At 40.4% G+C, this 14,817-nt stretch overlaps 1 protein-coding gene across 4 annotated transcripts in view; it reads right to left on the bottom strand.

Annotated features, from left to right (window-relative positions):
- RAPGEF4 (Rap guanine nucleotide exchange factor 4) overlaps positions 1-14,817 on the bottom strand; it is a gene marked incomplete at both ends in the record, with an annotated part of 155,879 nt that overhangs the window by 55,099 nt on the left and 85,963 nt on the right. For 3 of the 4 annotated variants that reach the window (XM_082483726.1, XM_082483724.1, XM_082483727.1), the window contains 2 exons: positions 95-201; positions 499-552. In XM_082483726.1, coding sequence (XP_082339852.1) covers positions 95-201; positions 499-552 — 161 coding nt within the window. The remainder of the gene's footprint in view (positions 1-94; positions 202-498; positions 553-14,817) is intronic. The other variant, XM_082483725.1, reaches the window with a different exon arrangement.

The following is a 14,817-nucleotide window of genomic DNA, read 5'->3' as shown; positions in this document are numbered from 1 at the left end:
TTTTGAGACCTGCAAGTATGGTAAGGCATAAATCACAAATCAGAGGATGGCAGGCATAAAAATTCAGAGACCTCTATACAATCAGCTCACACACCTGTAAGTCTTCAGATGGTATTTACGATCTCTTATCATGTGAGGGGCTCGGGACAGAATTGTATTCCGCAAAATCTTTCCAGCTCTGAGGATCTTTTCTGAAGGAACCTTGGTGATCATGGAGAAAAAAAGGGACCAAGACACACAGATTTTAAACTGTCCGCAATCTCTGTACTGCCTTCTGCAAAACAAAACACAAGTTCTCTTTTCCCTAAATTAAAAGTCCTTGCACAGATGCTTACTTTCGCAGAGCAATGTAGTATATACTTGGGATTTTAAGTCTCACATACTTATCACATCTAACAGAAAGCATCACTTCAGCTTATACACATTACTCTGTTGGATATAGGAGTTATTTTCACTTGTCTAGTGGCCTACGTCTACAACACACCTATTTCCTATTACCTGTGTAATGGTTTTAGTAGGACGATGTGAGATGTGAGGTTCAATAAGAGGTGTCTGAAAAATAAAATGAAATTAAATACATTTTTAAAGGTTGAGCAGTAAAATAAAATAAAGGCTAAATAAAAAGAAATGAACGAAGAATCTGTAAAAACAAAGAATGATGTGTAAGTCCAAGCTCTGCCCAAGGGATGCGAGTAGAAATAGGTCTCTGAAGACATCATAAAGACAAACTTGGCTCTTAACGCTCAGCAAATTAAACCAGTGACATGACGCGTGAAGATGAATAACAAATGCATGTTAAGCTTTCCAAAGTACTACTGAAGTGTGCAATGCCCAAACACCACACCAGACCTGAGGCTACACGGACATAGCTAGCTCTTCTGCTTGCTGCTTTCAACCCGCAGTGGGCACAACCGCATTCCTCCGCACGCAGCTGCCTCTGACATTCAGCCCTCGTGTCCCACCACAGAAACTTTCTCCTCCTTCAGCACCTTTTTCTATTCAGCTCTTTTCTCCCTTACAGCATAGCACAACAAAAAGGAATGAAGAAAAAGCTCTGCTCCCACTATCTGTCTTTTCTAAACTACCATCGGCTTGGCTGGCAACCCTTTTATAGCCACTCTTTGAAATGCAAGAGCATGCAGGCCACTCGCGGAGACCTGGGTAAGGACTTTCACAAAGGGGCTGGTGAAGGAAAAAGAAAAGAGTAGAGCAGGTGACTTGGTTCTGCAAAGGGAAGACTATCAGGGCTCTACAAGAGAGAAGCAGAGGAGGGGATGAGAGAAATGGGAAAACAGGCACGTACCGAACAGGGGAAAGGAGAGGGGAGACAGGAAGCACATGGCACAACACAGAGGAAAAAGGAAAGCAGAGGGTGAAAGGACAGTAGAAATCGAGACAAAGGAGAACAAAACCGAACTTCAGCAGCCGCCTCAGAATGACAGGAAGACATTTGGCTTTGTTGGGACTGGTAGTTAACAGCATGGACCAAATTTACTTCTATTGTGAAATGTAAGGAGACATGACATGAGGGCTGAATTTGGCTGGCATTCTGGGCTTGCCGACAGGGGAGATCATACTGAACACAGAGGTCTCCCACAAGGGCAAGATCTTGCACCTCGGCCCATAGCAGCCACGGCTCCCTTACACCTGTACAGCAAAGGCAGGACAGTTGGGTCGGAAGTACGGTGAAACACATGCCATGTACTGCTGCGTTACCGGGTATCGGTTTTCTTAAGATGGGCATCCGTTCGTTAGCTCCCACAGGATTTTAATGATGTGACAAAGTCCTTGTCGTAATTAAATAGTGCTAGGAGCTACAAATGCACCAGGAGACTATAGGTCAGCCGGGAAGGTGGAAATGAGGGAAGCACATGACAGAAACCAATAAAGATAAGATAATCTTAATGGAGAGGCCTGTATATGGCAAACGATGCAAATGGCTTTTCATTTCTACTCACACCTTACAAGCAGTCTCCGAAAAGGCAAACCAGTACAATTAAATTGTGATTGATGATATTTCTCATGAATAAGTCAACGATTTTTCAAAGACTCATTTAAGTCATAAACGTTTCTGTCCCACCAGGAGGGCAGTAGAACATCCCTCAATCTTTCTGGGTTTCTGGAACTGAGTGGAACATGCTTTAGACAGTCTACATTTGTAGGTACAGCATGCCAAGAATAGCAAGAATCTTTTGAAAGATGACTCTAATGCAAACAAAACCACTGAATAACAGTTTCAAACAGGTATATAAATAAACAATGAAGTCAGATATATCACTCTGATTATTAATAATTTTTGCTTCCATTTCTTTTAAAAGGATTTCGAGTCCTCACCAAGTTCAATGAGACTGAAGGTAAACATATACTTAAATGGTTGGCTAAATTGGCACTGAAGTAATTATGAATATTATTTTTACATTCTATATTCTTAAAAGATTATTATTTTTTTAAATCAATACAGCACAATATACTCAACCTAGCTTCCAGTTTTTAATTCTAGTTAGGAATATACTTCAAAGGAGAGATAAAATGTGTAAGACAAAAAATATAAGAGACTTTTACAGCAATAGACTAGTGAAAATGAATACACATTTTTGTTCTTTAGAGTTTCCATTAAGCTCCAACAAAAATGCATAAAACTAATAGGTGAAAAAACTGAATATGGATGAAGATCTGTCAATAAATCTCCCATCCGAATCAAGACAGAATAAAAGAGAGCATTTAGAAGAAATTTGATTCAACCCAAAAGTACAGAAAAACCCAAGGTGAAAGCTAAGGCACAGCACAAGAATCTGCAGAAAGCAGCAGGAAGGCTTGTCCACCTACATTCGATCCTGACCAATACAGAAGGATCAGCTGCAAAGGCAGAAGGTAACTTGGGTGAAGGTGATCATGAAATGATCCAGTGTCAGAACTTTACAGAAGGAAGTAAGAACATCAAACCAGAAACAATGGACTAGGAAGAAAAATTTCCACAAAACCAGAATACTGATAGCTAAATTCCTGGAGCAGGTCATGGTGGAGCAAGCATAAGGTAAAAAGAGTTAAAGAGAACTGGTAGTTACTTAAAGAAACAATACTAACCACACATACAATATATACTAGCACAGAGCTAGAAGATGTAGTAAAGACTCAACTTAGCTAAAGAAAGCTCTTCACTGAAATACAAGAAGGAAATGCACAGAAAGGAGAAAGTAGGGGTTTACAAAAGGCAAGTATAAAAAATAAATTGAATAACAAATGACAGAATTAGAAAAGCAAAGGTATAAAATGAGACAGATCTACAAAGAAACGTCAAGAAGTACAAAAAATATTCCAGAAATACCGCTGTAGTAAAACAAAGAAAATAAAAGTGTTGATCTACTATTCAACAGAGGCAAATCTATTGACAGATAAGAAGGCCAGAAGCAGCTGATCTATTTTTTATATCAGTGTTCATCAGAAAGATCAGTGGCAGAGAAATGGCTAATATCTTAAGTAGAAGAGTGACGGGAGTAAAATCTCAGCCTGAAAAAACAAGAGAATGGATGAGAAAATATTACGTAAATTAGCTATTTTCAGATTGGCTGGGTTTGTAGGATTTCATGCAGGAAACTTGAAGAGCTCGAAGAAATTTAAAGAGGGCTGCAGCCATCTCGGAACCATCAGCAGCCACCTCTGACAAGTCTTGGGGACTAAGGAAGGCAGCAGAAGACAGAAATATGGGAAAAGGAGGAGCTGAAAGAATATAGACTTGTCAGCTTAACTTGTCTTCCTAGAAAATGTCCATTTGTAAGCATCTGGAAAAGAACAGGGAGATGAGTCACATGTGATGTATATTAATCAAGAACAAATCACGCCACACTGAACCAACTTCTTTCCATGACCGGGTAGCAACACTGATAGATTAGGGAAGAAACACTTCGGCACTCTCTCATAAGATACTCTCTTCTGCAAAGGGCAGATTAAATTATCACAAAATAGGTGCGAAGCCAGTTGGAAAAGTATATTTTGAAAGCAATTACCAGTGAAGCAAAGTCAAACTGGCAGTCATACCAGAGGTCTGTTCTGAGCAGTGTTCTCAAGAATATATCACATCTGATAGTATTAAATATTAAGATGGGATAAAGTAGAAACGTACACTGATTGATTCTGCACAAAACTTCAGGATGGGAAGGACTGCACATACAGTGGAGAAGAAGTTTACAATTTGACACAGTTTTGACATTGGTCTGAAAAAAATATGATGCTGTTATGCAACACAGACAGTGCTGACTACTTTTCTGAAGCAGGCAGAATCAGCGAGATAAAGACGCGGTAGGGAACATGTCTTAGCGCAGCTCCACAGAAAAAGAAACAAGGTTTATAACAGATATTAAACAGAACTGAGTAAGCAGTGCCATACTTGTGTGAAAACAACAAATACCGTACTGGGATGTAGTAACAGATTATACACATAATGCAGTTCTGCTTTAGTCAGCCTAGATAAGACCTAACCTAAAGCACTGTGTCTCATTTGCCCACTTTACTTCAAAAGCATCTAAACCAACTGGACAGAATTTAGAGGAGAGCAACAAGAATAATCAGAAAGCACACCATAAATAATCAAAGTTGTTCAGCTAAGGAAAATGCACATCTTAGCAGAAGTGTGATAAAAGTCTTCAGATTTAAAAGGCCTTTGAAAAGAAGAAAGAAGTGATCTGGTCCATCGTGCAGAGATCAGGAAATAAAGAGTTTAAATTGCTGTAAGAAAGATTCGGGTTAGACACCGGTGAAGCTTTTCTAACAGCGCAAACAGTGAATACTGGCAGAGATTGCCAGGGAGGTGTGGTTCCTCCATTTTCGGGGGCTTGGGAGGATGTGTAAGGTATCCGTCAGGAGTGACACAGCTATAGCGAAGTGTGCATGTGGCTCTGGGATGGACTGGATGCTTTCCTGAAGTACCTTTTAGCCTCACTATGTGTCACTGTGCAATATTCGAGGACACCTTTACCCGTCTGAAATTAGTTCAACCACAAGGTGGTGCTTAAAGAGACGATCAGTAACACAACCCCCAGAACAGCAAGCCAGGACTCAAGAAAGCAAGGCAGTCACTCCTACTGAGGAAAACCATCTCTCCTGGTTTGAGGCAAAACAGGACCAATTTTGTTCAGTAACTTCACTTCCCAAAAGACATGCCCAGCAAAGAGTCCCCCCCAAAGTTACAGCCTTTCAAATCTACTGCAGTGAACTCTGACTGCGGTAGCGATGAGATGAAATGCAACAAATGGAACCACAGGGCTTGGGCTGAGTTTGCTATCGAAAGGCAAGCCATGCTTCAAAGGCAGAGAAATGTAACATCAATTAGTTAATAGGAGATACGGTGCTCCTGCAACAACTTCCTGTCAGAAAAAAAAAAAAAAAAAAAGATTCTATAAGGGATTGTATCTTAGGATAATAGTCACAACTTGGCTGAAGTCCAAGAAATGTTTTGTAAGTCTTTACAATCTCGGATCTCTCAGTAAGGGGTGCTGAGAAAGCACTTGGAAAGAAAGAAGTAGCTCTCCCTGTAAAACAGCAGAGAGTAAGCAGAGTGTTTAATTACCTTCTTAACACATTATGGTATCTTTGAAGAATGAATGTGACTAAAGTACATACATGTTGCATGGAGCTGTATGACTGCAGCTACTTGATCACATTTTTCAGGACTTCTGAATAAGGGAAAACTTATCAGGTGAAGAGCTGAAATGTGTGAGCCAATTAGTACAGTTTACAAATTATTACCCATCTCCTGGCCACAGTGGTTACAAGAGAACGTGCTCTTAGCTTTCCTTAAGCATGAGATAAAGCAACACAGCAATACCATCTTGATCTTTAGCTACCTCGTGCCCTTTTCCGACTAGTGCACACACCGAGAGTTTAACACGATCTGCTGATCCCCCCTGTAGGGGAGAAGGTGTATAGGGGTCTGGAGGGTAGAGAAAGGAAAGCTGCAGGTGTTGGTAGGGGGAAGCAGAAAACGATCACAAGAAACTGAGACAAAATGAGACATTGACAAAATCCATATCTGTACATTTATGGATTCACATTTGGGCCACTCAAACAAACCCTTCATGAAGCCAATCACAAAACTCCCTGTTTAAATTGCCATGAAGCACAGAAAGTATTAATTTTAGCCTCCATTCCTTTGAAGATTCAAATATTTATGCGTGAGAGCAATACCATAAATTTAAATAGGACTATTCATGTGTATAATTATATGCACACATTTAATCTCTGGAGAAATAGGCCTTAGATTAAAAACTATAGGGCAAGGGCTGCCTTTATTTCTGTGCTTCTTACATCACTGAGCAAGCAAACAAATAAATAATATAATGAACAACAATAATAGAGACCTAACATGAGGTCTGTATTTGTCAAGTTATTTGAATCTGCCAAATAAAACCCAAGAACATCTCTTATAAAAATACATTTTTCTATTCCCCTTGTTAAAAGCCATAAAGGGATGTTTCTTCTGAGCCTTTACATATGAATGAATGCTTTAGATCTGCAGCAATTTGGATCTAATTAATCAAATGATGGAGGGGACCTAAATCACTACTCTCAAATGTTAACGTAGGAAATGTGTATTGCAAAGAACTAAGATCAAATAAAACAAAAGCCAAAGAATCATGTTTTTCCCATGACGTCAGTGTAGCTCATCTCTGAACAGAGAACAAGTTTCTGTATTTCTGGAGTTAAGCATGGCATGTGAGGTTACCAGGGTGATCAGATAAACCTGTGCAGTACTGTTGATCCCTTTATTTCCAACAGGGACACTGAAAAGAATTGCAAGTGACATCTGTTTTCCTGCTGGCTGGCAAGGGATCCAGAAGAAACAAAGGACAAAAGCCACACAAGTGGAAAGGTGGCAGCAGCAACAGCCACATCACTAAGAGGTATGTTTGTTTTACATTCTCAGTATTTACTGCCATTGGCGATTTGGGGCCCACTGAAATCACTGGGAAATCCCTAATTGACTCCAGGGGTTTTGAGTCAGACCCATAGCATTTGGTTCTCCTAAGTGTATTTCAGGAAGCTCTGCATCTTTAGCTTTTATGGGTTCCAGATGACTTCTGATGACTGCCATTTATGACTGTCATTCTCGAATATCCTTGTACTCATCTCCTGAAAGGGTATCAGTGCCCTGCCTGGTTCACATGGGAGGAAATAAAACATACAAAAATCCATTCCCACAGTATTGTTGAAAGTATAGCCAGTCAGTAAGATACAGCTGAAAATTAGCAAAAGTTCCCACAGCCCTTCCACGAAATGCCTCTTCCTTCTACTCTTATCATTCTTTCTCAAATCCATATAACCACTTCCAGAAAGTTGCCTTTTTTTTTGTAATATGTCATCTATCTGAGCTACTTCAGACCAAAGGCATAGATAAGAATTCCAAAGATGAGAAGCCTTTATAGAGATGACTCTTTTTCCAATACAAACCAGTATTTCCAATGCTACAGAATAACCATATAGCAGGCATAAAGCTGAGCATACAGTATCATAGCTGTGGGCGTCCATTTCCAGGTGGAAAGCAGTCTTGGACAGAGTATCCTCAAGTCAACTCCATTGGTCCTATTCCCATCTGCTGAGAAAGAGTGTCTCTATGCAGACTGCACCAACCTCTGCTAGGATGCTGCAGGTAAAACAATACACTTAGTGAATGCAGCTTGCTGAAAAACATCAGAGAAGCAGCGGGACAAAGATCCTGTCATAAAAAGGTCATTTGAAAAGCATTTTTGTCAAAATTTGAAGGAAAATGTAACTGATATTGTAGGAATTTCTGTGCTCTGTTAGCTTAGGCTGGATCTCTGGAGTAGCCCTATGTAGAACATGCTGATACACTCACCAACGCTTGTTGTCAGAAAACAACCTATGTCTTGACCTCTAACCAACCCCTCCAGGGGCACAGTCCGTAAGAAACCTTGGCACACACTGCCTGCCACAGGGACTTCTGATGGTTGGGACACATGACCAGGACTGAGCTCTGTCCAACCCAGACCACAGTAGTATCTGCAGAGAGACCTCATCACGTCCCTCCAGAAGACAAGAAAACTGGAAACAGAAATACAATCATTGCTCCCATGCTGGAAACATTTCAGTCACCTCTTCACTATCTCCCCACAAATGCTGAGAGAACCAACCTGTGCTCCCCAGCGCTCTTCACAGACAGTACTGGCAGCCAAAGAGCAAAGTGCCTGCTGTCTCCTAATTGGAAAAGCCCAAAACTGACGATGACTGCTGTCATGCCAGGACTGCAGGTGACTCAGCAACACTTTGCAATTAACAAAGGACAAATTAGCCAGAAAAAGCACTTGTTTCTGCTCTTCCTATATGTTTACCAAATGATGCAAGCATTAAAAGAACCTGTAGCCAGTCTAGATGGTCTAAAATTGTATCACCAAAGCATCTTCAAATCACTGATGCTCACAAAAGACTACCATACGGTTTCTTAAGAAACATCCATAAACAACAAAAGTGGGAAGCGGTACAAGGTATGGACAGAACACACAGTCACAAGGATGTTTGCAAAATTAGTGAACTTCCACAGAAATAGGAATTAATCACATTTTAAAAATCCTCTGAGTTTCATAAAACTACAGCACATGTAATTTAAATACCCATAGATTTAACTAACTCAACTGAGCAAAATAGACTAGTAGAAATTGTCAGGACCAGTGGTTAAGACAGCTCAGTTTTATTCTTTTTTTCTGACTGCATGACCTTGCAAAAATAATGTAATCACATTGTGTTTCATTTTCCCCTTTTTGGAGAGAGGAATACTAATAATTTCTACCTTTGTAAAATGCTATGAATGGGCTACTATCAAAATATTCAGAGTAATGATGACTTTTTAAATCTATATTCTTTAAATGTAATACAAAGTGAAGACTAAGCTGTATTTTAAAATACATTCTAAAATTGCATTTCTTTAGTAATCTACATGTATTAATAGCATAAACAGGAAAGTGCGTCCCTTTAAATTCTCAAATACAATCAGTGTAGCAAATTTATTTTAGGAAGTTAAATTGAAATTGCATTATTAACACTTCTACAACGTTTCTTTGACAAACTGTAAATGTCCGTCCTTTTAACACAAAATGATTCAGCCATTACTAAAAATGATACTTCACTGCGAATGTCAAAGGGAAAAAGAATATTGAAACAGACTATGACCAGTGCACAAAACCCCCCAGAACACGGCTAATGATGTCTTATTTTCCTGTCATTTTTCTACTTCCCTGCTACAATGAAACAGCTGCTATAACTACACTGCATGCATTGAATAAAATGTCAGAAAATGCTAACTCTGCCATGAGCATTCCTGATATTCTGATAGAGGTGTGACTATAGTTGTCATAAGGAATCTCAAGCCAGCGTTGTCACACGTTTCTCTGCTGCTTCATTTTTTTAACCTACAAAAGAATAAAGCGTGTTTTTCATTGTCTCTCTTGAGAATTACTGGTTTCTTCACATCTATGGCTTCAACAGTATGTTTACCTGAAATTATTTACTTCTTGAGAAACTAATTATAGTGATGAAGATGAAAAACTATGATAAATAATAGGCAGTGAGGTTACTGGTTTTTAAGACCTGCCTCTCACCCATGCTGTAGGTACACAGCAACTATTCAAAAGGCAAACTGAAGGGAAGTTAAAGATTAATGATCTTCTGGAGGATTTATGTCACTTGTTTCCAGATACCTTTATAACTTCTGCACACACCTTTCACTTCCCAAGTCTCCCAGGAGGCACACCCCTAGACAAACAGGACTGCATGGGCTCTCCTATGCTTTGATCACATCCAGGTGCCAGAACTGCCCTCTGAGGACCAGACGGTGAAATCTTGTATGAAGTGGTTTCATGCCAAACATAAGGGTTGCCAAAAACCGGATGGAGTGCGAATTAGGGGGTGAAATTGTGAACCTATTAAAATCAGTGGTAAAACTCTTGCCTTCATTGTAGTCAACATGCCACCCAAGTGAGGCAAGAGCACCACTGTCTCCTGGGTGATAGCGGTTTATGTATTGTGTGACCCCAGCTAGTCATTCCACTTCTGAGTATTTCGACTTCTCCATCCATAAAACAGGGACGACAGTATCTACTCACATCTCTGGCTAGTGACGAGAAAATGAAAACACTGCTGAATGCTGCAACTGGAAGTCTAGTGTCTACAAATTCATTCTGAGCATTTTATAATGATTTTTTAACACAGAAAGGAAAAGTCATCAAAGTGATACACGGCTAGAGGGCATTGAAGGTTACCTCCTGAATTCCCTGGGAAGGTCAGCAACAAGGTAAAGCCTCTGGAAGAGGCTTCTCTGGAAGATAAGTTAATTTAAACGCATTTTGTGTCTCTTCTGGTGATTCCACGTTCCTTCTTCTCCGAGTTCAGGACAGTGCACTGTGTGAATGTACATGAAATGAAGAAATATCGAAGGAGTGCAGCACATCTGCCTCAGATTCCAGCTGCCCTATCTACTCCTTATTCTTCTTCCTGTCATTCTTTTCAGAAACAAATTTTTGCTAAAATTGAAACTGAGAAGGAATGATCTAACAATATCCAGTGCAACACCCGTTATCCTACTTCACAGGAGATTTTTAATGATCTATGTCGATGTTTTCCATCTACATAGAATATATTTCCTAAAACAGGTAAATGGTTGTTTCTGTAGTATATGAAAGGAAACAGAGGAAAGAAATCCCACACTGACTGCTAGACCAGAACACATTTTAAAAAAAAGCACAAATATTATTCTTTCCGCCAAGTATTTCTTTACTTCAACAGCTTTGTCTCCTGTCACAAACATAAAAACCATTCAAGCACTTCTGTTTAATTTACATATTTGTGCGTCGGTGGAAAAGACAAGCATTCTGCTCTTGGCAAATATCCACAGAACAACCTTATCTTCCTTAAAACTTCTATTTCCCATGATGTCTACAAAAAGCTTGTCAAAGCGGAGGGTGCCGATGTGCTGAACCTGCTCCCTATCCTGTCTCATCTAAGTCTCTCAGACTGTGCACTTTATCTGTTGGGTGGCTTTCAAAATGGGATTGTAGTCTTATTAGGTTGGCACTCTTCTTTCTAGTGCTTCTGATGCAAGACACAGCTCCTGTTCCTGACTGGGATGCATTTGCACTGCCACAGGTCTGCTAACCACAATGAACCTTCATGACGAGACAGATCTAACCAAAACAGAAAGGACCTGATCACGAGGGACAGCGTGCATCTTCTGAGGGCAACCCATCAACATCGTTACCTCCTCCTGCTATGAGGGCATATCATCATCTGACTCAGTGATGAGCAAAGTCCAACAGCATAAATTCAGGGGGGAAATACTGGCTATGAAGGGTAAGAGCTTTTCTTTTTCTTTTACAGTGAAATCCAATTGTGGTCTCACACATTTAACTAGCATGAAATGAAACTCATTGCTGTATTAGTTCATCAGTTAATTCGGTGTTCTTCAGATACCTTAGTGGCAGTAATTGTATTGATTAAAAATGTACAAAGGCATTTGGAATCAAATTATTAGAACTGAACAACATGGATTAATATGCCCTATTTTTCACATTAATTCCATAATGCAATGGGAGCAATCAGTAAATAAAATACAAACATTGAGTTAATGTGCATCTGTGTGAACGGTAGGCATTCCCCAAGAAAACAGTAAAAGAATAATACTATTAAATCCTGCCAATCTGAGCAAAAATTAGCATCGAAAAACAGTAAATATTTCATATTTGTAAATTTGCTCCTTCCCTCCTCCTAACTTCCTACAGAGCTTGCAGCTGCCTAACTTGCTACCATTTAAACCAGGCTTGTTCACATTTGTTGTTACTGTTTTGAATTTCAGCTCATCTTCCCTGGTAACTACTACGGGACAGACATTTCTAAACATACTCTGAGCTGCTTCTGTTGCTAAATGAATCTTTATTGCAACTTGAGAAAAAATTGGCTCCACAAATGCACACAGAACACTGCAATAATTAACCCAAGACTGATGTGAAGAGGTGAAATTACTCTACCTGACATTTTCCCTAGCTAACCACATTTCTTTACACCCCAATTCACCATAGTACGTTTCTGAAAGAGATGACCTCTTTTTACCTCTCTCTGTATGTAGCCCAAGCTGTGTAAATTCTGTGATGTCTGGCTTTTAGGGATATCACAGAACCAGTCCTGTCCTTGTGAAATGGAAAGGGATCTACTGTATATATTTTGTAATCTATATCCATTCTCCTATTTCTCTTTAATGTTGGCATTAATTTTCACATCATCGCTAAAAATATTGCTTCGTCTGGCTGAAATTCTGTCCCTGCCATCTGTCAACCGCTCACCTCCTTTTTAAACATAATCTCAAAATCTTCTTTGGCTTAATTGACTCTTTAGTGACTCTTTGTGGGCTGTATAAACGATAAGGACTGTTGCATTGTGTTAAGCAAATCACAGTGTGAGAATGTTTGCTGTTCCAGAGAAGTTTAATTACTGTAATCCAAACCAGCTTGCCTGGAAATGCTGAACGTACATAGAGTATTCCCAGCTAACTCGTGTTAAAAAAAACATAATTTCTGCAATAATGTAGGGATCTTCAGCTTCTCCATGACAGTTGGTCTAGGAGACTGTCTTGGGCAAAGGAAGATGAATCCTCCTGAGAGGAATTTCTGGTACAGTGAAGTCCAGCATTATTGAAGATTGTCCTGTGTCTGTACTGGCACAAGGTCACACAGCACTTCCCAGGCAGCAATCCAGGTTCGCTACCCCAAACCTCATAGCAGAAAAGCCAGACAAAACACAAAAGACAGTATTTCAAGAACACTGTCTGTAACACTGAAGAAACCGAACAGACTAAGGAACATTTAGGAGCTCCAGTGAGGCAATCTCCTTGTTTTCTTCTCCCTCCTCCTTCCCCCAGTTTGGACCAGTATACCAGGAAGATGAGAAAGCCATTCTATTACACAGGCCCAGGACTGCTGTGGAGCAGTGGTTATGCATTTACAGTATAAGGAACGCCAGAAACCTTACTGCTACAGTTTTGTTGACACAGTTTTTTTCCAACATTTCCCTGGAATCCGCAGAAGCTAACACTGACAGCAGAGTGTGAACAGAATTGGGGGAAACAAAAGGGGAGGGGGGGTGTTGGGCTCCTTTATCTTGTGGACCCCTCTAGTTTTGCCAGTAAAGATGAGGAACCTTGCGCAGCGAGTGACAATAGGCTTTTCTTAGGTTCGTTTCCCAAACTCATTTGGAATAGCTGCCAGAACCCAGCAGTTTGCAGACCACAAGCTGAAAATCCCTAATCTAGACTGGCTCTGAACACAATTAAGACAATTCAAGAGGAAGGAGGGAGAGAGGAACAAATATTTGCCTGGATCTGTATGTATATTACAGCAATAACAAGAATACATTATACAAATCTGTATTTAAACACAGGAGGCTGAAATCACACAGACTCATTTGTGATTTAGCTGTGAATTGCAATGGAGCTGCAGGCTGGCCTGAAAAAACGATCCCCTGCCAGTTGTCCCTCTGCTTCCCCTGCAGCTGACTTGCACTAGCAGAAATGCCCAGTTTCAGGCAGGAAAGAGTCTCAGTTCATAGCTGACAGAGTTGGTAGTGCTTTGTGTGGAGGTTAAACATTTAAGGCTGCAGACAGTTCACAGCAGCCTCAAACAGCACCGCTGTGGTCCATCCCCTCCTTGAACCCCACACCCAGGCTCTGCCCTGTTGCTAGTGCTAGCCCTGGCCAGGAAGCTAATTTTCATCCAAAAGGGCAGAAAATTAAGCTCGGATAAAAAGTTTATGTGTTTCTGACAGTTCTGCAACCCTACCACCAGGGAAGCAGGAGCGTCAGTGTGATGGAGGAGAGGGCACCCGTAGCTGGTTGCAGAGAAAAGGGATGCTGGAGGGCAGACATGGGGGAGGACAAGTGCCCTACCATCTCAGTGCAGGTCACTGGAAGCTGCGGTGGAAGGGCAGCCACAGCTCTGCGGTTCTCCCTGGGCACCAATGTGCTCTGCTCTGGGACCTGATGCTCCCACCATCTTCCTATTGCACAGCCGCCCTCTCCTATCTCTGCTCCCGGTGTCACTGCTGGCCCTCATGTGCGTTAGAAAACGTGTTTGGGTGAAAAGTAACTACCTAAGACATTGTGCAAAAGGCTGCAAGGAAAGAGTGGCATGACGATGTTTCTTTAGCCCCCTCAGATTCATGCATTTGAAGTCAGCTACCTTAAAGAGCGAGGATGGACAACGCAGGACTGAGAAGTTTACAAACACCTAATCATAATTCTCCTCTGTTAAGCTACTGGCTCTTTCTCCATCCAGTTAATATTTAAGGTTATTATAAAAATTGTTTATATAATTTCATTTCCCAAGATGAAAACAAGCGTGGCTGAGTAATCCTAATTAGAAGCAGTGTAATAACTGGTATTGGAAGTAAGACCCTTTTTTTCATTTTTATTTTGGAACCTGAATTATGTATTCTTTTCATTTCTCTACTAGTCAACTCGGCTATGTGGATCTGTATTTCTTCACTAACTGCTATCTTTAATTTTAAGACAGCTGCATCACTGATGATAAAGCACACAAAGATCAAACGTGTTCACAATCTTGTGCCAAGCTTTCTTCCAGCAGGAAATTTACAAAAAGAATAAATAATGAAAAGTCATAAATCATAAATCTTTAAACACCTGAACTGCACTTACTCCTTAACCATCACTGGAGATAATAGTCCAATTACGTTTTCGGCTGCTGTAGATATCTGACATTTTTGCCTCAGCAATTCTAACTCAGAATGGCTCTAAATGAACACCACAGG

This window comes from Vanellus vanellus (genome assembly GCF_965231255.1).
Source record: "Vanellus vanellus genome assembly, chromosome: 5".
NCBI lineage: Eukaryota > Metazoa > Chordata > Aves > Charadriiformes > Charadriidae > Vanellus > Vanellus vanellus.
The sequence above is the reverse complement of the archived record's forward strand: the minus strand, read 5'-3'. Positions and strand labels throughout refer to the sequence as shown.